This window comes from Lepidochelys kempii, chromosome 23 (genome assembly GCF_965140265.1).
Source record: "Lepidochelys kempii isolate rLepKem1 chromosome 23, rLepKem1.hap2, whole genome shotgun sequence".
Taxonomy (NCBI): Eukaryota; Metazoa; Chordata; order Testudines; family Cheloniidae; genus Lepidochelys; species Lepidochelys kempii.
Genome location: NC_133278.1, coordinates 14,506,874 through 14,528,863, shown reverse-complemented (window position 1 = coordinate 14,528,863; position 21,990 = coordinate 14,506,874). Strand labels below are relative to the sequence as shown.

General features: G+C 48.9%; 7 protein-coding genes, 2 non-coding genes and 1 pseudogene across 9 annotated transcripts in view; 4 read left to right on the top strand and 6 right to left on the bottom strand.

The window, feature by feature from the left end:
• NOSIP (nitric oxide synthase interacting protein) overlaps nt 1-21,990 on the top strand; it is a 357,930-nt gene that overhangs the window by 150,444 nt on the left and 185,496 nt on the right. The gene's annotated exons all lie outside the window — the stretch shown is intronic.
• Nucleotides 1,585-2,667, bottom strand: LOC140901883 (histone H4-like). The gene is given in 3 exon segments (XM_073321309.1): nt 1,585-1,797; nt 1,799-1,910; nt 2,660-2,667. Coding segments are annotated over 3 exon segments (333 nt in total).
• LOC140901962 (histone H4-like) lies at nt 2,039-3,120 on the bottom strand (annotated as a pseudogene).
• Nucleotides 8,038-8,111, top strand: TRNAT-AGU (transfer RNA threonine (anticodon AGU)). The gene has a single exon. It is a non-coding gene; the product is annotated as a tRNA-Thr (tRNA).
• On the bottom strand, nt 8,320-8,391 carry TRNAE-CUC (transfer RNA glutamic acid (anticodon CUC)). The gene has a single exon. It is a non-coding gene; the product is annotated as a tRNA-Glu (tRNA).
• On the bottom strand, nt 9,557-10,081 carry LOC140902011 (histone H3). The gene has a single exon (XM_073321580.1). The coding sequence runs from the start codon at nt 10,035-10,037 to the stop codon at nt 9,627-9,629; it is 411 nt and encodes a 136-aa protein (XP_073177681.1). The 5' UTR covers nt 10,038-10,081; the 3' UTR covers nt 9,557-9,626.
• Nucleotides 11,259-12,132, bottom strand: LOC140901917 (histone H2A type 2-C-like). The gene has a single exon (XM_073321370.1). The coding sequence runs from the start codon at nt 12,078-12,080 to the stop codon at nt 11,691-11,693; it is 390 nt and encodes a 129-aa protein (XP_073177471.1). The 5' UTR covers nt 12,081-12,132; the 3' UTR covers nt 11,259-11,690.
• On the top strand, nt 12,445-12,904 carry LOC140901966 (histone H2B 8-like). The gene has a single exon (XM_073321472.1). It carries the CDS (start codon nt 12,495-12,497, stop codon nt 12,873-12,875), a length of 381 nt encoding a protein of 126 aa, XP_073177573.1. The 5' UTR covers nt 12,445-12,494; the 3' UTR covers nt 12,876-12,904.
• LOC140901897 (histone H2A type 2-C-like) lies at nt 19,150-19,665 on the bottom strand. Its single transcript, XM_073321326.1, has one exon. The coding sequence runs from the start codon at nt 19,615-19,617 to the stop codon at nt 19,228-19,230; it is 390 nt and encodes a 129-aa protein (XP_073177427.1). The 5' UTR covers nt 19,618-19,665; the 3' UTR covers nt 19,150-19,227.
• Nucleotides 19,935-20,927, top strand: LOC140901916 (histone H2B 8). Its single transcript, XM_073321368.1, has one exon. The coding sequence runs from the start codon at nt 20,000-20,002 to the stop codon at nt 20,378-20,380; it is 381 nt and encodes a 126-aa protein (XP_073177469.1). The 5' UTR covers nt 19,935-19,999; the 3' UTR covers nt 20,381-20,927.

Below are 21,990 nucleotides of genomic sequence, written 5' to 3'. Positions count from 1 at the left end.
GATGTGACCCCCAACATTGCAGTTGTCTTGTTCCCAGCTTGTGCAAGTATCCCTAGTTTGTGACTAAGCAAAACAACGGTTGTCTAATACAGCTTGTAACTGAGACCGGGTTAGTTCCCTTCTCAGCTGTTTAACAGCACTTCTTCTGCACCAAATAGAGTTCTCATTGAAAATTCAGATCTTAAGTTGTCAAAGACCATCCCACTGCCAAAACAGACTGGTGTCTGCGCTAAAATGCCATTGATGCAAGATAGACCCATGTGATTTCTTTAGCTAAAGAACCTCCTGCTGTCAACCCCACTGCCCCATTCGAGAAGACTGTTTCAGGCTTTCAGTATCATTGCTATCTACATGTAACATTGATAGGGCACTTGTTTTATAAACATGCCTAGCTTTGGCTTATGAGGGCTCAGGTTCTTCTCCCCCCTCCCCCATGTCTTCTAGCATTAGCTGAGGCATTCTTTCCCAGTAAGGCAGTATCATGCACATAAGAGAAATCATCCTAAGTATACTATACAAATAAATCATTAAGTTTCCCTTACCTTCTTGACCACTTACAGACTTTAAAGTGGCCATTCAACCAACAAAAACTTCAACACCAGGCTTCAATGAGAAACTGCAGAACTGGAATAAATTTGCAAACTGGATGCCATCAAATTAGGTCTGCATGGAGACTGGGAGTGGCTGGGTCACTACAAAATAATTTTCCCCTATGCTGATACTTACCCCCTTCTTGTCAACTGTTGGGAATGGCTGATGTCCACCTGGATTTCATTGCCCTTGTTAACGCTACAAAAGTAATTTTCTCTCCATATTCACCCCCTTCATGTCAACTGTTGAGAATAGGCCACTTCCACCTTATTGAATTGGCCTGGTCAGCACTGACCCCCAGTTTGGTAAGGCAACTCCCATCTTTGCATGTGCTGTGATATATATTCTGTTTACTGTATTTTCCACTCCATGCATCCGATGAAGTGGGTTTTAGGCCCACGAAAGCTTATGCCCAAATAAATGTTAGTCTCTAAGGTGCCACAAGGCTGACTCCCATTTTCCTTCTTGAACAACGCAGTTCCTTTAAAAAAACAGTATAGCTCTGTTAAGTATTATTGGTTTATACCCTCCAGTTGTATCATTATTGTAACAAGGAGTCCGGTCCAATTTCAGGAGAGGCGAACTTGCTTTTGTAGTGAGCCAGCCACGCCCAGCCCCTATTCAAGCCCAAATTAAGAGTGTTAAATTTGCAAATTCTCCAGTATAATACCTGCATCTGTAATTTTCACTTCGTGCACCTGAAAGGGGGCTTTTTACCCACAAAACTTATGCCCAAATCTGTCTTTAAGGTACCACCGGACTCCTCGTTGCCTTTGTCGGTACAGACTAACATGCCTACCCCCGGCTACTTGACTAACATTGTAGTAGCTTAGTTGAAAAAAGTACTTGCAGGTTAATATCCGAACCAGATAGAAGCACAATGTTAATATCCGTGTAACCGTACACAGCAAGACCAACTCTTTCTATGCAGGAATGAGTGGCCCTTAAAAGGGCCTTTGGGTTGAATCATTTTTGAGGATCAGCCCCCGACCCCTACAGGGTGCGCCCCTGGCGTTTCAGGGCGTACACCACATCCGTGGCCGTCACGGTTTTCCTTTTGGCGTGCTCGGTGTAAGTCACCGCATCCCGAATCACGTTCTCCAAGAAAACCTTCAGCACCCCGCGGGTCTCTTCGTCGATCAGCCCCGAGCTGCGCTTCGCCCAGCCGCGGCGAGCCAGACGGCGGATCCCAGGCTTCGTAATGCCCCTGGATGTTATCCCGTAGGACCTTCCGGTGCCTCTTAGCACCGCCTTTCCCCAGCCCCTTTCCACCTTTCCCGCGCCCACAGAACAAAACACCAACCCTTGTCAGAGCCGCTCTTGACGGACCAGAGGGAAAACCTAGGAGCGGAGCCGGCGGGATCTCTCTCCCGTCCCCTTCTCTGCCCTACCGGGTGCGGCGACTCCCCACCCACCAATCAGACACCGAGTATCGCACCCCTGCCAATTATTCGCCAGCCATTAAGTTTAAATTTGGCCCGGGCTTGTTCCTGAGCATGCGCAGAAAGGAGTTGCAAGACTCGAGGGAATAAACACTCCCCTCAGTCTCAATGGGCCGGATGAGGGAAGAGGTATTTCGGACGCGGGCTTCTAGGACCCAGGAGATCCCCCTTACCCCAGCTACAGTATGTGGCGGGAGAACGGCTGCTGCAGCCGGCTCCCTGGGGCAAGCCGGTGTTGGAATATCAATTTACCTGAGGGGGGGGGGGAACTCTGAGACACTCAGGGAATCTGTCGTCGTGCCAAAACTTTTAATGTCCCTCCCCCCAAAAAGGCTCCTGGGGCACTATTGCATGCAAGGCCGGGGCTGCACGTCCCCTTTCTTCTTCGTGCACAAATCGAGGCGTTTTCGTTCCCCTTTCCGCCTGTGTAAACGCACAGCGTTCTGTATGCTACTCCCAGCACTAGGGGTTCAGTGAGTTTTGAGTAAATCGAAATCCTTCCGAAAGAACTGTTCGCAGAACCAATCACATCGCTGAAGTTTACAGCCTCTCTGCTGGGCTGGACACCGGAGTTTTTAAAAACCCCCACACAATAAAACAAAAAAGTTCCCTTATTGCGACTAAACGAGCCCATCACTACATCCCTATAGACCACTTCGCTTCAATGACAACGTAACCAGCAGTGAAACAAGCTCCTTCCGTGGGAAGTGGGTGGCCCTTAAAAGAGCCTTTGGGTTGAACAAAATGCAAGCCCACGCTTTAAAACAAAAAAATCAATCAGCCTCCGAAGCCGTACAAGGTGCGTCCCTGGCGCTTCAGGGCGTACACCACATCCATGGCGGTCACCGTCTTTCGCTTGGCGTGCTCGGTGTAAGTCACCGCGTCGCGGATCACGTTCTCCAGGAAAACCTTCAGCACCCCGCGGGTCTCTTCGTAAATCAGCCCCGAGATGCGCTTCACCCGCCGCGGCGAGCCAGGCGGCGGATGGCCGGCTTTGTGATGCCCTGGATGTTATCCCGCAGCACTTTACGATGTCTCTTAGCACCGCCTTTCCCAGCCCCTTACCGCCCTTTCCGCGACCTTACATAACTACAAAATCTACAAACCCCACACGAACACACAAAATGAAATCTCGTTTTCAAAAAGCATGGGTTTATATAGGCGATGGTCCGACCGGAGTGAAAACCGAAGGCAAAAAGGCGGGCGCAGCATCTCTCCCCTCCCGCTCGCCCCGCCCAGGGTGACGTTAGCTGTCTCGCTCACCAGTGAGAAACCTAGTATCCCTCCCTGGCCAATCATTAATCACGCAGTTAACTTCAAATGCCGCTTTGGCGCTGCCTCTCCTCTCTGCACCTTCACCACACAGTGATCAGTGAGTGAAGGATACAAGCAATGCTCCCCTTTGGGATGGGGCCCAGGAAAAAGCAGGAAGGAGAATATATTTCTTACTGACCCAGATCCCTGTAGGACAATAGTTCTCAAACGTTTGTACTGGTGACCCCTTTCACATATCAAGCCTCTCAGTGCAACCCTTATAAATTAAAAACACTTTTTTATATATTTAACACCATTATAAATGCTGGAGGCAAAGGGGGGTTTGGGATGGAGGCTGACAGCTCCTGAGCCCCCACAGAATAACTTCATGACCCCCTGAGGGGATTTGAGAACCCCTGGTCTAGGTAATACTTAGTCCTGCTATGAGTGCAGGGGATTGGACTGGATGACCTCTCGAGGTCTCTTCCAGTTCTATGACTCTATGAGCATTCTGTTAAGCTAAACAAAATCACACAGTGGGATAGAAGGGTGATAAGCCTCCTCTATCAGCAGACCCACCAGCTGGCTCTCTAACACCAAGCGTAGTGTGGGGATCCACATGTCGGGTGGACTGCAGGCTCAATTGGAGGCTGACTACAAACTCCCTTCTGTGGGTTTTTGCATGGGAGAACTGCATCATCCGATTGTTCAGAGTCAAGTCAAACATTGCTCCCAGCTGCTGAAAAAATCTTTGCAGCCTTGTCTTTTTCATATGTGCCGGAACTCAGGGTGATGCTGCACCCCCCTGGCTTGAAATGGTTTCCATCACATACAGGGTTTACAGTTTGGTTGAATGGCTTTCAGCACCCCATACTATACAAATTGCTCCAGAACACAGAACCACTGTGTCCTTTTGGTCTGCTGCCCACATGGCTCATTTCCTTCAGGGCTGGTTCCCAGGTTCCTACAGCCGGGGTTCTCAAACTGGGGGTTAGGACCCCTCAGGGGCCAGAACTTGTTAGCACAGAAATGATGTCCAATTTGTGTCCATTTATTCTTTTACATAAAAAAATAAATGGACACAAATTGGACATCAGGAATGGTAACACACAAAGGCAGTAGAATAACACTTCATTCTTCCTGGACATTCTATAACAGATTTGAAAGTAGCCATACTTGAACAAAAAAATTTCAGAAACACACTTCAAAGAGAAGCAGCAGAACTAAAATTAATTGGCAAATTTAACACCATTAATTTGGGCTTGAACAGGGACTGGGAGTGGCTGGCTCATTACAAAAGCTGCTTTGCCTCTCCTGGAATTGACACCTCCTCATGTATTGTTGAGAGTAGACTACATCCACCCTGATCGAATTGGCCCAGTCAACACTGGTTCTCCACTTGTGAGGTAATGCCCCTCTCTTCAAGTGCCAGTATATTTATGTCTGCATCTGTAATTTTCACTCCATGCATCTAAAGGAGTGGGGTTTTTACCCACGAAAGCTTACGCTCAAACAAATCTGTTAGTCTTTAAGGTGCCACCAGACTCCTTTTTGTTTTTGTGGATACAGACTAACATGGCTACCCCCTGATACTTGATACAATGGTGGAGATTCCACAACCTCCCTAGGCAATTTATTCCAGTGTTTAACCCCCCTGACAGTTAGGAACCTTTTCCTAATGTCCAACCTAAACCGCCCTTGCTGCAGTTTAAGCCCATTGCTTCTTGTCCTCTCCTCAGAGGTTAACAAGAACAATTTTTCTCCCCCTTCCAGTTGTAGCAACCTTTAATGTACTTGAAAACTTATCACATCCCCTCTCAGTCTTCTCTTCTCCAGACTAAACTAACCCCATTTTTTCTAATCTTTCTTCCTGGTTCATTCCACATCAGAAAACACCAGCTGTACCAATGATCCATATCAGTTTCCCAAGTCTATATAAGCTTATATCAGCTCTGTGTGTGTGTGTATGCATGCACACACATGTTAAGAAGATTGTTTCCAAGAATATCTGGAGATGTATAGGCATGAAGGCACCCAAGATTGTTTAAAATACAGCATCACAGATTAAATTCCTGAATAGGGTTACTTGTTGGTCAAGGACCAGTGTTCTGAGCCTTCAAATTCAGACATACTCTTTGTTGAAGACAGAGATTCTAAAGAATAGTTACCATATACATGGATGAAATATGCAGAAAGAAAGAATGGAAAGGATTGATATTTGCCAACAGGTACTAACAGTGTGTGGGGGAGAAGATGGGAGAATGAGAGAATGTAGTGTTATGAATTACACCTGGGAGGACACGCACACAACTGCTGCGAATTACACCTGGTAGGACACGCACACCAATGCTGCGAATTACACCTGATAGGACACGCACAGTTCGAATCTAGGCTGAGGCACATAAACAAGGTCCACAACTGCAGAGTTCCCAAAAGACACTAAGTTTATTACGCTCGAGCGTGGTGCCCCCCTGCTAGCCAGGAGGGGACCCTGAATACAGATTATACAAAGGTTATATACTTTTTGGCAAAACATGTTGCCTTCGTGCATCGGAAACCTTAGCCAATAAACAAACCCTTGTCTTATCTACCACCTATCCCTGCTTGGTGCATTCCTCGTGCTATACCAGTATGTTAATTACACAGCATGGTCCTAAAGCCATGCATCAGTAAATCAGGATGGGAGGCCTCACATCAAGGCCAAGAGACAGGGAGTTAGAGACTGACAAAAACCAGATACTGGGAGTCAAGGCAGGCTGGAGACAAGGAGGAGGATTTTCACAGGGATTCAGTATCTAAGGATCACTCCTCCTGGTGTGTGATGTGCTAGCATTTAAACAACGGCAGGCCCCAAACCAAAATGGAGTCACATGTGCTGACTTTTCCTTAACAGTAACACTACCTAGCTGTCATGATGGGGGTTGCCCAAATGACTGCACAGATCCTGTGAAGGTAAATACCACAAGACATACTGCCTGGAAAGCCAGACTGACAGCTTCCGGTCTGGCCCTTGGTTGGTCCAAGCACTTTATTTAAGCCCAGGAGTGCAACAAGATGGACTCTCTTGCCAATGATGCACTGGCCTATTGACTGGCACTTGAAAGCCTGACTCTGACCCTTTAGCTACAGGGGTACTGGAACAATTTGTACAGTGGAGGTGCTGAGAGCCATTGAACCAAACTGCAAACCCTGTGTATGATGGAAACCACTTCAAGCCAAGGGGTGCGGCAGCCCCCTACTTCCAGCACCTATGCACCCTACGCACCACTGTACTAATCTTTGTGCAAAATATGTATGCCGTGCGAGGTGTGTCATTTGAAAATGGTGTGCAACACCATTCTATGTGAAGTTAGGATGATGTTGGTGGCACGGATGCAAACCCGCCTGGCCTGGATTAGGCAAATCTGTTCAAGCAGGCCTTAAACAAAGGGCAAATTGACCCCCTCTGTCACAGAGTGCGGGGGAGTCAGAGCCCTGCACCCCCCCCCCCCCCCCACTTCCTACAATTCAACGTGACTCTCAGCCAGCCAGTAACACAGAAGGTTTATTAGATGACAGGAACACAACCCAAAACAGAGCTTGTAGGTACAGAAAACAGGACCACTCAGTCAGGTCCATCTTGGGGGGGATGGGAAGCCCAGACCCAGGTTCTGGGCCTCCCCCTGTCTCCCCAGCCAGCTCCAAACTGAAGCCCCCTCCAGCCCCTCCTCTGGCCTTTGTCTCTTTCCCCCAGGCCAGGAGGCCACCTGATCCCTTTGTTCTCCAGCCCCTTCAGTTGGAACCTTGCAGGGGAGGGGCCCAGGCCATGAGTTGCCAGGAGATGGGGTGTCGGCCATTCTCTGTGCAGACCCCCTCATACCTGCCTTCTAGGGCTTTGCAACAATCACACCCCACCTTATCCCCCCCACCTAGATCAGTGGGGTGTGATTGTTGCAAAGCCCTCGAAGGATACTTAACCTGGGGTGCACGCATCCCCTGGGGGTGTGAGATGCCCTTTCTGGGGTGGGAGACAGGCCAGATCTTTTTTTAGAAGGTAAATCATGGAAAACACAAATTAAGCACAGGCAGGTAAGTACAACTACTTAGCTTTATCAAAGCTGTGTATTTATTAACATGATACTTTTTTAATGATTATTGTAATATACCAACAAAAAATATCTCTAGGCTTAAAGAACTGACCTACTTCAACGATTTTTGATAAGGGGGTGCGAGAACAGATTTTGAGGACCAAAGGGGTGAAAGTTAAGAACCACTGACCTAGATACTTCAAAAATGCTAGGGGAAACTGAGGTACCCCCACACTATTCAGAGAAAACATTGCGAACAGGCCCACTTCTGCACACCCTCTAGCCAGGTGTCATCAAAAGGCCTTTCTTTGGCAAGGAAACAGAGACAAACAGAGCTGCGTTATTAGCAAGGGCTCGGACACGAGTTCCTGAGGGATTTAAAAGGTGCAGTTCATGGCGGGATAAAGTTATTAAAACTAAACTGGACTGGTCAGTCATTGTGTCCCAGAAACTCAGCCAGTTAGATTCTTTCCCGACCAGCTACAAGCCTAGGAGGGATTTAATTCCGGCAGTTACCAGGGGAGGATTTACAAGTGTTTGTAACTGGCAGAAGGGGCTGAGATCTTAGGCACTGTGCAGAAGGGCCCGGCAGATTCCCTCTCGCAGCTCCCCCATGTATGTGCCCAAATGGGGGAATGGGGCCGCTTGGCATTAAGGAGACAATTGCGGCCCTTTCGCAAGCCGGCGCCGTGGCTTAGTTGGTTAAAGCGCCTGTCTAGTAAACAGGAGATCCTGGGTTCGAATCCCAGCGGTGCCTTTTCATCAGCCAAACCTTTACTCGCGCCGCGCACACGCGTGTGGCCACCGCTCCCGCCTCCCTTCCCCTTTTACGGGGCCCCGGCGCTTGGCGAACAAGCCGCACGCCGGGGCGAGTTTATTGCCTGTTGGGGACTCCTGTGGATCGGTCTGCACAAAATGCCACAGGGTAATAATGGTCCTGGGGGAAAAAAATAAAAAAGAATTTGTTCCCTGACCGGGAATCGAACCCGGGCCGCGGCGGTGAGAGCGCCGAATCCTAACCACTAGACCACCAGGGAAGCGATGGAAAGGCCATTTCACAACGTGCTATACAAGGTAAGGAGCGGAGTTCGCCGCTCCGAGTGAACACACGCAGCGCAGCTGACCGAACACGGATTCAGACCTAGCCCGGCTTAACACTCCGCCAGCCAAGGAATAGAGTAAATGCAGGGCTAAAACCTGGCAGCAGCGAGAGCACCTCTCCCTCCCCACCCCCCCGCACAAAATCTCCTTGTCCTCCTTGGTGCGGTTCAGTCCAGAGAGGAAAAACACTCCTCAGAGGGTCACGGTCACTCCTTTTCCCCACTCCCCTCGGGAGGATTCGGGCGCGGGAACCGGATTAGAGAGGGATGCTGGCGGAAGGGTAGGAGGTGCCGTGTTTCAGGGTGTTTGGTGAAGGGGTGGGGGGTTGGGAACTGACTTTGTTTAGAAGCCTCCGTACCAACTTCTCGGGGTGCTTGATTGAACTTGGGGGCACCAGTGCCCGGCAGCGGACCGGAGAGTTGCTTATTTTCTGAACTTCCGCAATTAGTTCATCCCTGTTCCCCCCCTCCCCGGTCATTTGCATATCAACCCACCGCCTCGGGACGGGGGCGGCGTTGAAAAAAACCGGCTTCTTTTATTTCAAAAGAAAAAACAAAAAAAAGACAAGAGAAGTTGCAAATACGGAGCCAGACCCTTGTGCTCAAACCGACTCCGAATCTTCACTCAGTTGTTGCAGGCCAGAAACAAGATGGTGATAAAACAAGTATTTGATTGATTCGTTTCCGGGCCCTAGAGAAACTCTCTGCAGCTGCTGCCTTCCTCGGGTTTCCTTCCTCCCTGAAGACCAGCCCCCGTCTGGGCAGGCTGGTTTGAGCATTGGAGAAGCTACGTTTTCAAAAGGGGCGTTTTAAAATGAAAATGATCATGTTTGTACTGAACTCCTACCTCTACCGGGAAGGGGTTTAGGGACTGCGGGTACTGCCTTGTAAGGCCAGAGGCTAAATTCAAGCTCTTTTTCCTTCGTTTGTGATTGTATAAACAGATTCGTAATTGCAGAACCAACTCATTGCGACATTATCTAGGAAGCGGAGTCGCACAAGTGTTGCAATGATCTGACTCCGGTGCCGAAAAGGCACTTAGCCAGTGTGAACTTGTTCTAGGAAGCAGAAAAAGGATGAATTTCAACTCTTTCGCGTGGGCACGTGGTGGCTCTTAGAAGAGCCTTTGGGGGGGTTGGTTTGGGAGCCGGCGGGCTCCGAGGGGAGCGGCTCTAGGCTCTCTCCCCGCGGATGCGGCGCGCCAGCTGGATGTCCTTGGGCATGATAGTGACTCGCTTGGCGTGGATGGCGCACAGGTTGGTGTCCTCGAAGAGCCCCACCAGATAAGCCTCGCTCGCCTCCTGCAAGGCCATGACGGCCGAGCTCTGGAAGCGCAGGTCCGTCTTGAAGTCCTGGGCGATCTCCCGCACCAGGCGCTGGAAGGGCAGCTTGCGGATCAGCAGCTCGGTGGATTTCTGGTAGCGGCGGATTTCCCGCAGGGCCACGGTGCCGGGGCGGTAGCGATGGGGCTTCTTCACCCCGCCCGTGGCGGGGGCGCTTTTCCGGGCAGCTTTAGTGGCGAGCTGCTTGCGAGGCGCTTTGCCACCGGTGGATTTACGAGCTGTCTGCTTGGTACGGGCCATGCTCGCTGCAGCGCGCTACCAGCCTTTCTCTAGTCCCGCCGCAGAGCAATAAGCACCCTGCCGCCGCTGTGCGCCATTTATAGCCCAGTCCTGGCTCCTGATTGGCTAGGAGCAGCCGGGCGACCGTTGAGGGGTTTAAATTTCCCGGGCTGAGCAGGGATTGGGGAGTGGTGACTAAACCCCTCTGTTTCCACTCCCTAGAGCAGAGCGCTAAGCGCCTGGCCATAGAGCGGACCCTGGTGTGTGCTCAATGCCTGGGAGGGGATAGAGGGACACATTGGAGGGGGGAGCTTGCCAATGCTCAGTGCCTGAGGGGGAATGGAGGGGACACTGGGAGGGACTTTCCTCAGTGTCTGAGGGGCACTGGGAGGGGGTAATAGAGGGCTATGCGGGGGGCTTGCTCAGGGCCCAGGTGGATGGAGGGGACACTGGGAGGGGGTCTGCTCAGAGCCTAGGGCAGTGGCTCTCAAACTTTTTTACTGGTAACCCCCTTCACGTAGCAAGCCTCTGAGTGCGACCCTCCCCCCTTATCAATTAAAAACCCTGTTTTATATACTTAACACTATTATAAATGCTGGAGGCAACGCAGGATTTGGGGTGGAGGTTGACAGCTTGCGACCCTCCATGTAATCACCTCGCCACCGCCTCAGTTTGAGAACCCCTGGCCTAGGGGGATAAAAGGGAAGTGGGAGGAGTGCTCCGTGCCTGGGGGGGAAGGCATAGAGGGGTACTGTGCGGTTTTGGGTGCTCACTGCTGGCAGGGATAGAAGGGAAGTGGAGGTCTTGCTGAAGGGCCCCTGGTCTGCGCGTTCTGCGCCTCCCGCGGATTTTCAGTAACTCGCAGCAGGGGTAGTTGAGCTTTTTGAATTTCCCGGGCTGCCCGGGGATTGGCGGGAGACACAACCCTCCCCGACCCTCCATCCCACAAAGGCGTGCGGGGGGTGGGAGAAGGGGGCGTGCGTGCCCTGGGCCCCCTTCGCTGATTTGCTGGCAGCATGGCGCGCAGCCGTTTGAATTTACCGGGCTGGGGTGAATTCCGCCGCCCTCCAGATTCCACCCGCTTTCCTTCCCACTCTCGGAAGGCCGGATACTGGGCCAGATGGACCTTTGGTCTGACCCACGGTAGCCGTTTTATTGTTCTTCGCCCTGATACAGCCTAGCAGCCCCTACAGCACGGGAAAACGCGCAACCCGCCTCCAGCACTTTGTCTTCCTCGCTTTATTAAAATTACTACGTGTGTCGCCCCCACACCTGGCAAAGGACCTTGTTACTTGTTCTCATTACCTGCTGCACCGTTTTCAGTTCTCTGGGAAGGGATCGGGGAGGTTTTCTACCCCTGGGGCGTGTTTTCAGAGAACCCTTCTGTATATTCTTAAGGTGCCACAAGTACTCCGTTTCTTTCTGTATATTCTTGCCACGTTTTCGACCGGTTAGCAACCTGGCCGTGAGTTTTTACTGAACTGCTCCATGTTCCCTTCGCAACACCCCCATAAAAGCAACAAAGCGACTCAACAAAGCGACCCCAAAGCGACTCAACAGGGATTAACAACTCTCTGCTTGACATTGTGAGTGGCTCTGAAAAGAGCCTTTGGGGTTGACATGCTCTGAGTGGCAGGGATCTCCCTCGCCTGAAAGGCAGCAGCAGTAGCCTGCTCACTTGCCCTTGGCTTTGTGGCTCTCGGTTTTCTTGGGTAGCAGAACCGCCTGGATGTTGGGCAGGACCCCACCCTGGGCGATGGTGACTTTGCCCAACAGCTTGTTCAGCTCCTCGTCGTTGCGGATGGCCAGCTGCAAGTGGCGGGGGATGATGCGGGTTTTCTTGTTGTCCCGGGCCGCGTTACCAGCCAGCTCCAAAATTTCAGCAGTCAGATACTCCAGCACCGCGGCCATGTAAACGGGGGCGCCGGCACCCACTCGCTCCGCATAGTTCCCCTTGCGCAAAAGCCGATGCACGCGGCCCACAGGAAACTGCAGCCCCGCACGAGACGAGCGAGACTTAGCCTTCGCCCGAGCTTTACCTCCCTGCTTTCCACGGCCAGACATTATGAAACTTCTTAACAAAAAACAAACACTGAACAATTGCAATAAAACTACGGTGCAGCGAACCGCGGTCTTGCCTTTTTATGCCCTCGTAGCAATCAGGCCAGACACTGCTGATTGGCCAAGCAAAAAGCGCCTGAAAGACCCAATGGGAAGCCGACTTCTCAATCTGACCAATCGAGAGGACTATGCTGTTGTGGTAGCCAATAGAATCGCGAGACTTGTCGTGGCAGTTTACTTGAATACGAATTTGTAATAGAGAAAGGTAACGCAGTAGTTAGTATCCAATAGGAAAGGTGGAATTAGGCTACCCTCATTCGCCTAGGGGTGCTATAAATAAAGGCTCTCCTACACTGGCCGCTTACCATTCAGTGTCTTGTATCAGTGTTTTAGGGAGTGAGCTGCTACGAAGCAAGAATGCCTGATCCAGCCAAGTCCGCTCCCGCGCCCAAGAAGGGCTCCAAGAAAGCGGTGACCAAGACCCAGAAGAAAGGGGACAAGAAGCGCCGCAAGACCAGGAAGGAGAGTTACTCCATCTATGTCTACAAGGTGCTGAAGCAGGTTCACCCCGACACCGGCATCTCCTCCAAGGCCATGGGCATCATGAATTCCTTCGTCAACGACATCTTCGAGCGCATTGCTGGGGAGGCGTCCCGCCTGGCGCATTATAACAAGCGCTCCACCATCACCTCCCGGGAGATCCAGACCGCCGTGCGCCTGCTGCTGCCCGGGGAGCTGGCCAAGCACGCCGTGTCTGAGGGCACCAAGGCTGTGACCAAGTACACCAGCTCCAAGTAACTGGTCTCTGTCTCTGAGAAACAAAATACAACGGCTCTTTTAAGAGCCACCTACTTAATCCATGAGAGCTCTAGTCACTTTCACTGACGAAGTGGTTAACATCCTACTTTCAGATGTAGGTGAGTTTGTAGCAGTCTATCCCCAGACTCCACTAACTTGTGTCTAACATCCTGGCAAATCACAAACCTAGCTGATACTAGAGTATGACATAGAACTTATATGCAGTGAGACAGTGTGAATTTACCTTTCACTTGAGTAAAGGGGCTTAGTAGTTGAGTTAATTAGAGAAACAGATCAGAACTTTCTAAGGAGAACTGTTAAGGAAACAGAAAAAGCGTACTTATGGCACCTCAGAGACAAATTTATTTGTTAGCTTATGCTCAAACTTGTTAGTCTCTAAGGTGCCACAGGTATTCCTTTTCTTTTTGCAGATACAGACGGCTGCTACTCTGAAACCTGTTAAGGAAACAGTGTATTCAATATATTTCTCCCTCTGTATGACTGGAGCAGTGTTAATCAGCTTAAACACTATGTTCCATTTTATATTTAGTTGTGACACTCTGCAAGTACATTTTCCAGACCTGAAGAGCTTTGAAATCTTGTCTCTCTCTCCAAGAAAAAATGATTTGATTGTTAGTTCTATTAACTGACTCATCAGAAAAAATACAGAGTCTCAGAAAATATATTACCTTGTTTCAAGGGCACTTTTATAAAATAGAAATATTCCTTTTTCCATTTTATCAAATTTAAGGCGTTTAAAGACATTCAGTAACATTCTGGATGGTATCCATTTCTTCCCAAATTATCAGTTCAGTGGTTTAAATTAATTGATTATAATTTTTCAAATAAAAACATTTAAAATTTCTATGCTAAGGGATAGCTTACTGGTCGCTGGAAAAAAAATTAATAGACGGGATTGCAACTCATAGACCTATAGGAAATGACACTAAAATGTTTCAAAGCGATAAAAGAGCAGAGAAAACCTGGAGACATTTGAGATGGTGAATGTGCAGACTGGAGTGATGAAGGAATGAATGTTAATGAAAACATTTTGAATTTAGCTACAGGTGGAAACCATATTCTTCACTCGTTCTTGAAAGAGTCTGAGTTGAAAGAGCTTTAATCAGTGCTTTTTACACTACTTCCCATTGTTAATTTCTTTTAACTTGAGCTCGTTTTATTCTTGAACAGATGAGATCAATGAGCCGCGGAGCAGGGCTGGCGCCAAAAAGCAAATTTTTGAATTTGAAGCTAAGAGCTGGCTAATGATTGGCCAGAGTTCTCTGTGCGGTGCCTCATTGGTGGGAGCGACGGCGCATCAAATTATAGGGCGGGAGAGGTGGAAGTGGGTTAGGCCGTCTCAGTTCTCAATTTGGTCGGGCCCCACCCACACTAACTCTGCTCTGTACCCCTCCTACCCTTCCCCCGCAACACACTGCAAAACAACACGCTTTTTCTTATATCCCTGGTCTGCATGCTTTCCCCGGCTGTGTAAGGTAGCTTTTGATGTTACAACAGTAAATGGAGAACCTTTCAAGGGAGCAAGTCCCCTCTCTTACTCTGTTTAGAGTAATAGTTTTTCCTTACTACATAGGGAATCAATTATTTGTTGTCAATAACAGTAGTGATATGTAAATAAGATTTCACAGTCTGTTCAAAGGTGGCTGTTGGTCTGGATTTGACCCGCTGTCCTCTGCTTTATTGCATGCTTAGGTTTCTCAGACCCCCACATCTAGAGTCTAAGGTAGGCCTCTCTTGTTTTCCACAGCATAAGCTGATATAATAGAAGCTTTTGAATATTTGCATATGTTCCTATTTTCCAGGAGATTGTACCCTGTCCTCTCTCTCAGCAATAATTAACGCCAGTCTTTCAAATGCTTAACTCTGTGGCTCAGGTATCTTATTGTACAGAGCGTCCTGACTGGCTGTATCCAGCTGATTCATTATTATTTAACCCTGTTGTTGTACTAGTGCCTAAGGGTGGTCTCCACAATGCTACCGGCTGCACAAATATAAAATATGATAATCTCTTAGGCAGTTACAGTAAGAGACTCGTTTCGGAGATTCAAGGGGCGGAAGAGACCATTGTGGTCTGAATTCTAGTCTAACAGAAGCCAGAGGCCTTTTTCCCAAAAATGCTGTTTGAACTAGAGCACAGCATTTAGTAGAAAATCATCCCATCTTGATTTTTAAATTGCCAGTGCTAGAGCCTCCACTATAACCCTTGGTAAATTGTCCCAATGATTAACTCCCTTCACGGTTCTAGATAAAAACAGGGGGACTTGTGGCACCTTAGAGACTAACCAATTTATTTGAGCGTAAGCTTTCGTGGGCTACAGCTCACTTCATCGGATGCATTCAGTGGAAAATACAGTGGGGAGATTTATATACATAGAGAACATGAAACAATGGGTGTTACCATACACACTGTAACAAGAAGAAAAGGAGGACTTGTGGCACCTTAGAGACTAACCAATTTATCTGAGCACAAGCTTTCATGAGCTACAGCTCACTAAGGTGAACTGTTACCAGCAGGAAGGGGGGTGGGGGACCTTTTGTAGTGATCATCAAGGTGGGCCATTTCCAGCAGTTGACAAGAACATCTGAAGAACAGTGGGGGGTGGGGGGGAATAAACATGGGGAAATAGTTTTGCTTTGTGTAATGACCCATCCACTCCCAGCCTCTATTCAAGCCTAAGTTAATAGTATCCAGTTTGCAAATTAATTCCAATTCAGCAGTCTCTCGCTGGAGCCTGTTTTTGAAGTTTTTTTTGTTGAAGAATTGCAACTTTTAGGTCTGTAATAGAGTGACCAAAGAGATTGAAGTGTTCTCTGACTGGTTTTTGAATGTTATAATTCTTGACGTCTGATTTGTGTCCATTTATTTTTTTACATAGATACTGTCCAGTTTGACCAATGTACATGGCAGAGGGCCATTGCTGGCACATGATGGCATATATCACATTGGTAGATGTGCAGATGAACGAGCCTCTGATAGTGTGGCTGATGTGACTAGGCCCTATGATGGTGTCCCCTGAATAGATATGTGGACACAGTTGGCAACGGGCTTTGTTGCAAGGATAGATTTGTTCTAGATGTACGTCTTATTTCCAGTCTAAATTCATCGAGCATAAATTCCAGTTACTGGATCTTGTTAGAGCTTTGTCTGCTAGAGTAAAGAGCCCATTATCAAATATTTGCTCCCCATGTAGGTATGTATAGAGCATAGGGGATACAAGTCACCTGTTAATCTTTGTTAAACTAAGCAGATTGACAGGTTAAGCGCACTCAGGGGGTGCTGAGAACCATTGAAGCAAACTGTAAACTCTGTATCTTATGGAAACCACTTTAAGCTGGGAGGGGGTGGCGACACCCCCCGGCACCCTCAGTTCCAACACCTATGCTCTAACACGTTTTCTGATCTTTTAATCATGCTTGAGCTCTTCTCTGAACCCTCTCCAGTTTATCAACATCTTTCTTTAATCCTTTTCGGATCCAGAACTGGACACAGTATTCGAGCAGTGGTCACACCAGTGCCAAATAGAGAGGTAAAATAACCTCTCTACCCCTACTCGACGTTCCCGTTTATACATCCATAGATCATATTAAAGCCGTTGGCCAAAGTGATGCACTGGGACCAGATGTTCAGCTAATATCCACCGTGACACCCCCCCAACCACTATTAACATTGTGGCATCCCAGGATCGAGTCCCCCATTCTGTAAGTATGGCCTACATGCGCCCTTTACGTGTGTCCATATTAAAATGTACATTGTTTGTTTCTACCTATGCACCAAGCAATCCAGAGTCCTGGCATCACCCTGTGCTCTGTATGGAACCAGCCTGTCTAGGTGACTTCCTGGACTGGACCCTGTTGTTTAGGGTTAATCTGTCTGAGATGGGAATAACTTCTGACCTACTGTCTATGACAAGGCCACTATGGGGTCTTCCCCTACCCACCTCCCCCCAATTGGCTGCCTAACACCAGGATCAGTTGCTCCTGATAATGGTCTGATCACATTCACATGATAAATCTGGTTAGGCAAGAGCCATTTGAAAGCACAATAGCATGAGTTCCACCTCACTCAAATGCCTCAAAGGGTTCCTCCTGTTTTTTTCTGTGCAACAGCAGCAGGCTAGAATTTAATAAGGTGACATGTGGGTCTCTGGCACTGAAGGCAGGAGATGTGGGTTCCCGCTGTGTGGTAGGGGTTCTGTGCCCAGGGAGAGGCAGAGGCTCATTCCACAGTAAATAGAACAGGATTATGGGCTGAGCTGATGAAGGCCTTACACGCAACTCGAAGGCAGTTGTCTGTCTGTAACGTAATACAGTTGGAATCCTGCATCCATTCAATTCCAAACATTCAGGAAATAGAAATACTCCAGGCATCAGTGATTAGAATAATTTGGGGGCAGGGGGGAAGAAACCAGAAAGTCAAAACAGGGAAACCTTAAGCTCCTACCAATTCTTTAGCACAGGCCAAGCTTCAAGAATTTCTGCAATTGTAGGTAGATTAAACAACTAGTTGACAGTGTTCATTAACCCCCTTCCAGTATAACCATACACACACACACCCCGTCTTATTCCTGCTTTTCCTCCATAAAGCCTCCTGTTTTACAGTGGCTGAGAGTTGCTCCGTCCAGAAAACAGGGTTGCATTATTCCCTCTAGGAGTGGAGGCCCTGGGGGTCCAGAGCAAGTGGACTCCTTGACGGGACCCATGGCGAGAGACAGGCGTGCTAAGGCTCAGAGAGGTGCGGTTCTAGGAGCCGGAGGGGCTTAACCCCCAAGAAGGGCTGTTGCACTGAAGGGGGTTCCCCCAGGGACTACACAGAGGCAAGAGTGGGCACGACCTGAGGGTCCATGACACCTCTTAATTAACATGTTGATACAGCTATGCCAAATGACTTCTCCCACACAAGAATAGTGTGTGGGGGCGGGGAGGCATGGGGAGAATGCACAGCCCCTGGCCTGGGAGGAGAGAATGGAGGACCCTTGTAGTGGGACAGGAGGAAATGTGGCACACAGAAGCCCTCACATGAGAAGGAAGGAGGTAACAAGCATTCACTCAGGGCTCCTGCTGGGGGAAGGAGGAACGGGGACACACAGAACTTGTGCCAAAGAAGGGAGATTGGAAGGCTCTGATATAGGGGAAAAGGGAACAGTGGAAAGGGGGCATGCTCCCCATGCTGGGGCTGGGGTGTACTTCATTATGGTGCAACATTTCTATAAAGCATTTCAGTGTGACCGAGAAGAGAGGGGCTCTTCCCCTCCTCTGTGTTTTCTCCATATAAACAAACATACGTCATATAAAGGAAATATTTCACTCAACACAACCTATGGAACTCATTGCCATGGGATGTTGTGAAGGCCAAAACTAGAACAGGGCTCAGAAAATTAAATAAATTCATGGAGGATAAGTCCATCCAATGGCTATTAGCCAAGAGGGTCAGGGATGCAACCCTGAGTATCCCTAACCCTCTGACTACCCAAGACTGGGAGTGGACAAGGGATGGATCAATTGCATGTTCTGTTGATTCCCTTGGAAATGCTAGTCACCAGCTACTATTGGAAGACGGGATACTGGGCTAGACAGACCATTAGTCTGAAGCAATATAGTCATTCTTGATGTCAATTTCCAGGTTTAGATTTTAATCTGGAGAGACTCATTGCAATGAGACACACCCAATTTATTTCACATATGGGCATAGTAGCATGGTCTCAGTTTGTGAATAAAATTATAAACTGAACCATTTACTTTGTGGCTGCTGTATGAAAGCAGGAAAACCAGGGTAGATTTTGCAAATCAACATCCTCCCTCTCAGCGTAGAGCTGTTATTCATCTCCATCCTGCTCTGAGCCAGAACAGAGTCTGTGAAAGATGCACTTGCACAAAAGCAGAAACAGGGATTAATCCTTGCATCTGCACTCGCATCCCAAAATACAGAATAGAACCATCATTTCATCCAAACCACTTTATTCTTATTTTTCCTTAAATATCTATGACATAAGGAAGAAAGAGTAAGGCAGTAACTTCACTGCAAAAATCAAGTACAGACTATTCTCCATTTTAGCTGATGCATGGGTCTCAATGCATTTCACTCCAAACCCCTTAGAAATGAGATTGGTCTTTTAATAGAAAAAAGTTTGACACCAAATCTCAGCTCTCTGGTAACACTCCAGAAGCATAGCAAACTACCTGCAATCCATTGCATGCCTGCTCACAGACTAATACTTACACTTATGTTTTTCATCTCCCGTATCATTTTCCAAGATTATCAGCTCTTTTTGAACTCGTGGGTGGCTCTTAAAAGAGCCTTTGGGTTCAGTTAATTCGAATACTAACAGCCTTCTCACTTGCCCTTTGCTTTGTGGCTCTCGGTTTTCTTGGGCAGCAGCACCGCCTGGATGTTAGGCAGGACCCCACCCTGGGCGATGGTGACTTTGCCCAACAGCTTGTTCAGCTCCTCGTCGTTGCGGATAGCCAGCTGCAAGTGGCGGGGGATGATGCGGGTTTTCTTGTTGTCCCGGGCCGCGTTACCAGCCAGCTCCAAAATTTCAGCAGTCAGATACTCCAACACCGCGGCCATGTAAACGGGGGCGCCGGCACCCACTCGCTCCGCATAGTTCCCCTTGCGCAAGAGCCGATGCACGCGGCCCACAGGAAACTGCAGCCCCGCACGAGAAGAGCGCGACTTAGCCTTCGCCCGAGCTTTGCCTCCCTGCTTTCCACGGCCAGACATCACGACGCTACACTCGGCCACTAAACACCACTAATACTTTGCCATCGAACCCTTGAAATTATGCGGGCCCTGCCTTTTATAGCCTCGGGCAGATGAGACGCGCGACATCTGATTGGCTCTGCCTGTATCACCCAATGAAAAAGCGACTTCTCCACCTAGCCAATGGGAAGAGAAGATGCTGTGGCTATCCAATAAGAAGTGCAAGGATTAGAGTCTGCGTTCTTTGCGGCTGGGTATGCCGCAGGGTTGACGTCTTACTTCCTATCAGCCAATAGGAAAGCAAAAATTAGGCTACCTTATTTACATAGGGGCGCTATAAAGACAGGGCCACGGGGGCTGCGTGTAGTATTGTTTTTTTTGTACGTTCCTTGCAGTCCTCAGGATGCCTGAACCAGCGAAGTCCGCTCCCGCGCCCAAGAAGGGCTCCAAGAAAGCGGTGACCAAGACCCAGAAGAAAGGGGACAAGAAGCGCCGCAAGACCAGGAAGGAGAGTTACTCCATCTATGTCTACAAGGTGCTGAAGCAGGTTCACCCCGACACCGGCATCTCCTCCAAGGCCATGGGCATCATGAATTCCTTCGTCAACGACATCTTCGAGCGCATTGCTGGGGAGGCGTCCCGCCTGGCGCATTATAACAAGCGCTCCACCATCACCTCCCGGGAGATCCAGACCGCCGTGCGCCTGCTGCTGCCCGGGGAGCTGGCCAAGCACGCCGTGTCTGAGGGCACCAAGGCTGTGACCAAGTACACCAGCTCCAAGTAAGCAGGGGCTGTGCTCCCTCCGGGAAGTCTGACATCTAAAACCCAAAGGCTCTTTTAAGAGCCACCCACTTTCTCATTGAGAGCTTCAGTCACTTTCATTAGCAGAAAATAGCTAAACGCACAATCCCTTAAAACACGCCTTGACTATGTAAGGTAGATGCTAATTATTTTCCTTGAGCTTAACACCTAGTAAAGCGCATCGGGGTGTAATGGGATCCGGGGTAAACCTAGCTAAGAAGGGCCTTTTAATGCTGTGAATATACAAAGTATTTTTTTCTTAGCTACTTAGAATATACATTGGTTAAATACATGTAGCTTGTAGAACAAGCAAACTCTGAACAGGAACTGCAAAACCCTCAATCCTGGCCGACACACGTTTCTTGGTAAGCAAGCGAGGGTGAATGAGCACGGAAAGGACACAGAGGGAGAAGTCTTCACATTTCACACAGCTGTGGAAGAGCTCCTATCTTTATTCCTTTCATGCCTGAAACCCAGTGTGTTCCATGGATGGTCGTTCATAGACCAAATAAACCCGTTTTTTTCGTTTTAATACCAGACTTTCTGGGGTAGGCTGAATGAATTCTATCCTAAACCAACTTCTCTCTGCTTCCCCTGGACGGGGAAGGGCTGTTCATTTTCCTGTCTCCTCAGATGGTTTATTTCCCAGATGGTTGTTAATCTCCATTAAATCTGCCTTTCTAAAGCCGACTTTAAGGGCTCGGGGAACCCGGAGCCTGGAAGGGGAGCAGCTGGTTTGCCTTTCGTACAAAAACGGCGCCAAAACTGGACCGGGGGAGGGAGGGAAATCTCCCGTTTGCGACTATGTGGCAGCTCCGGTCCGCGTAGGGAACTTCAACCCTGTCCGCCCCAAGGAAGCCGCTCACCCCAACGGAGAGAAATATCAGAGAGAAGGCCAATCTTTGTGACCTCAGTCTGACTAGCCCCAACTGTTCAAAAAGCCGGAGTCACCTCAGAGCAGGGGATGGGCTTTAAAATCATGTAAAAATAAGAAAATGTTTGTTTGTCTTCAGCTTTTTGAGCCTTGCGGGTGTGGGGGGGGGGAGGAGGAGGAGGAGGGGGGGGGGCGTCACATTTTGAGGCTTCCTAGGGTAGTCAATGGCTATTAGCCAGGAGGGGCAGGGATGGGGGCCCGAGCCTCTGTTTGCTAGAAGCTGGGAACGGGCGGCAGGGGATGGATCACTTGACGATTCCCTGTTCTGTTCATTCCCTCTGGGGCACCTGCTATTGGCCACTGTGGGAAGACAGGACACTAGGCAAGAAGGACATTTGGTCTGAGCCAGTCTGGCCCTTCTTATATTCCTCCACAAAATCTACAAACTTATTTTTTCTTTAAGAATGAAGGCTGAAATCATCCCATTGTCCCCTTGACGGCTGGGCTGGGCTGCCAGGAACTTGGGGAGGGGGGGGCTTTAAGGAAAACAATAATAACCAAAAAGAAAAGGAGGACTTGTGGCACTTTAGAGACTAACCAATTTATTTGAGCATGAGCTTCTACACTTTCCACAGCATGCATCCGATGAAGTGAGCTGTAGCTCAAATAAATTGGTTAGTCTCTAAGGTGCCACGAGTCCTCCTTTTCTTTTTGCAAAT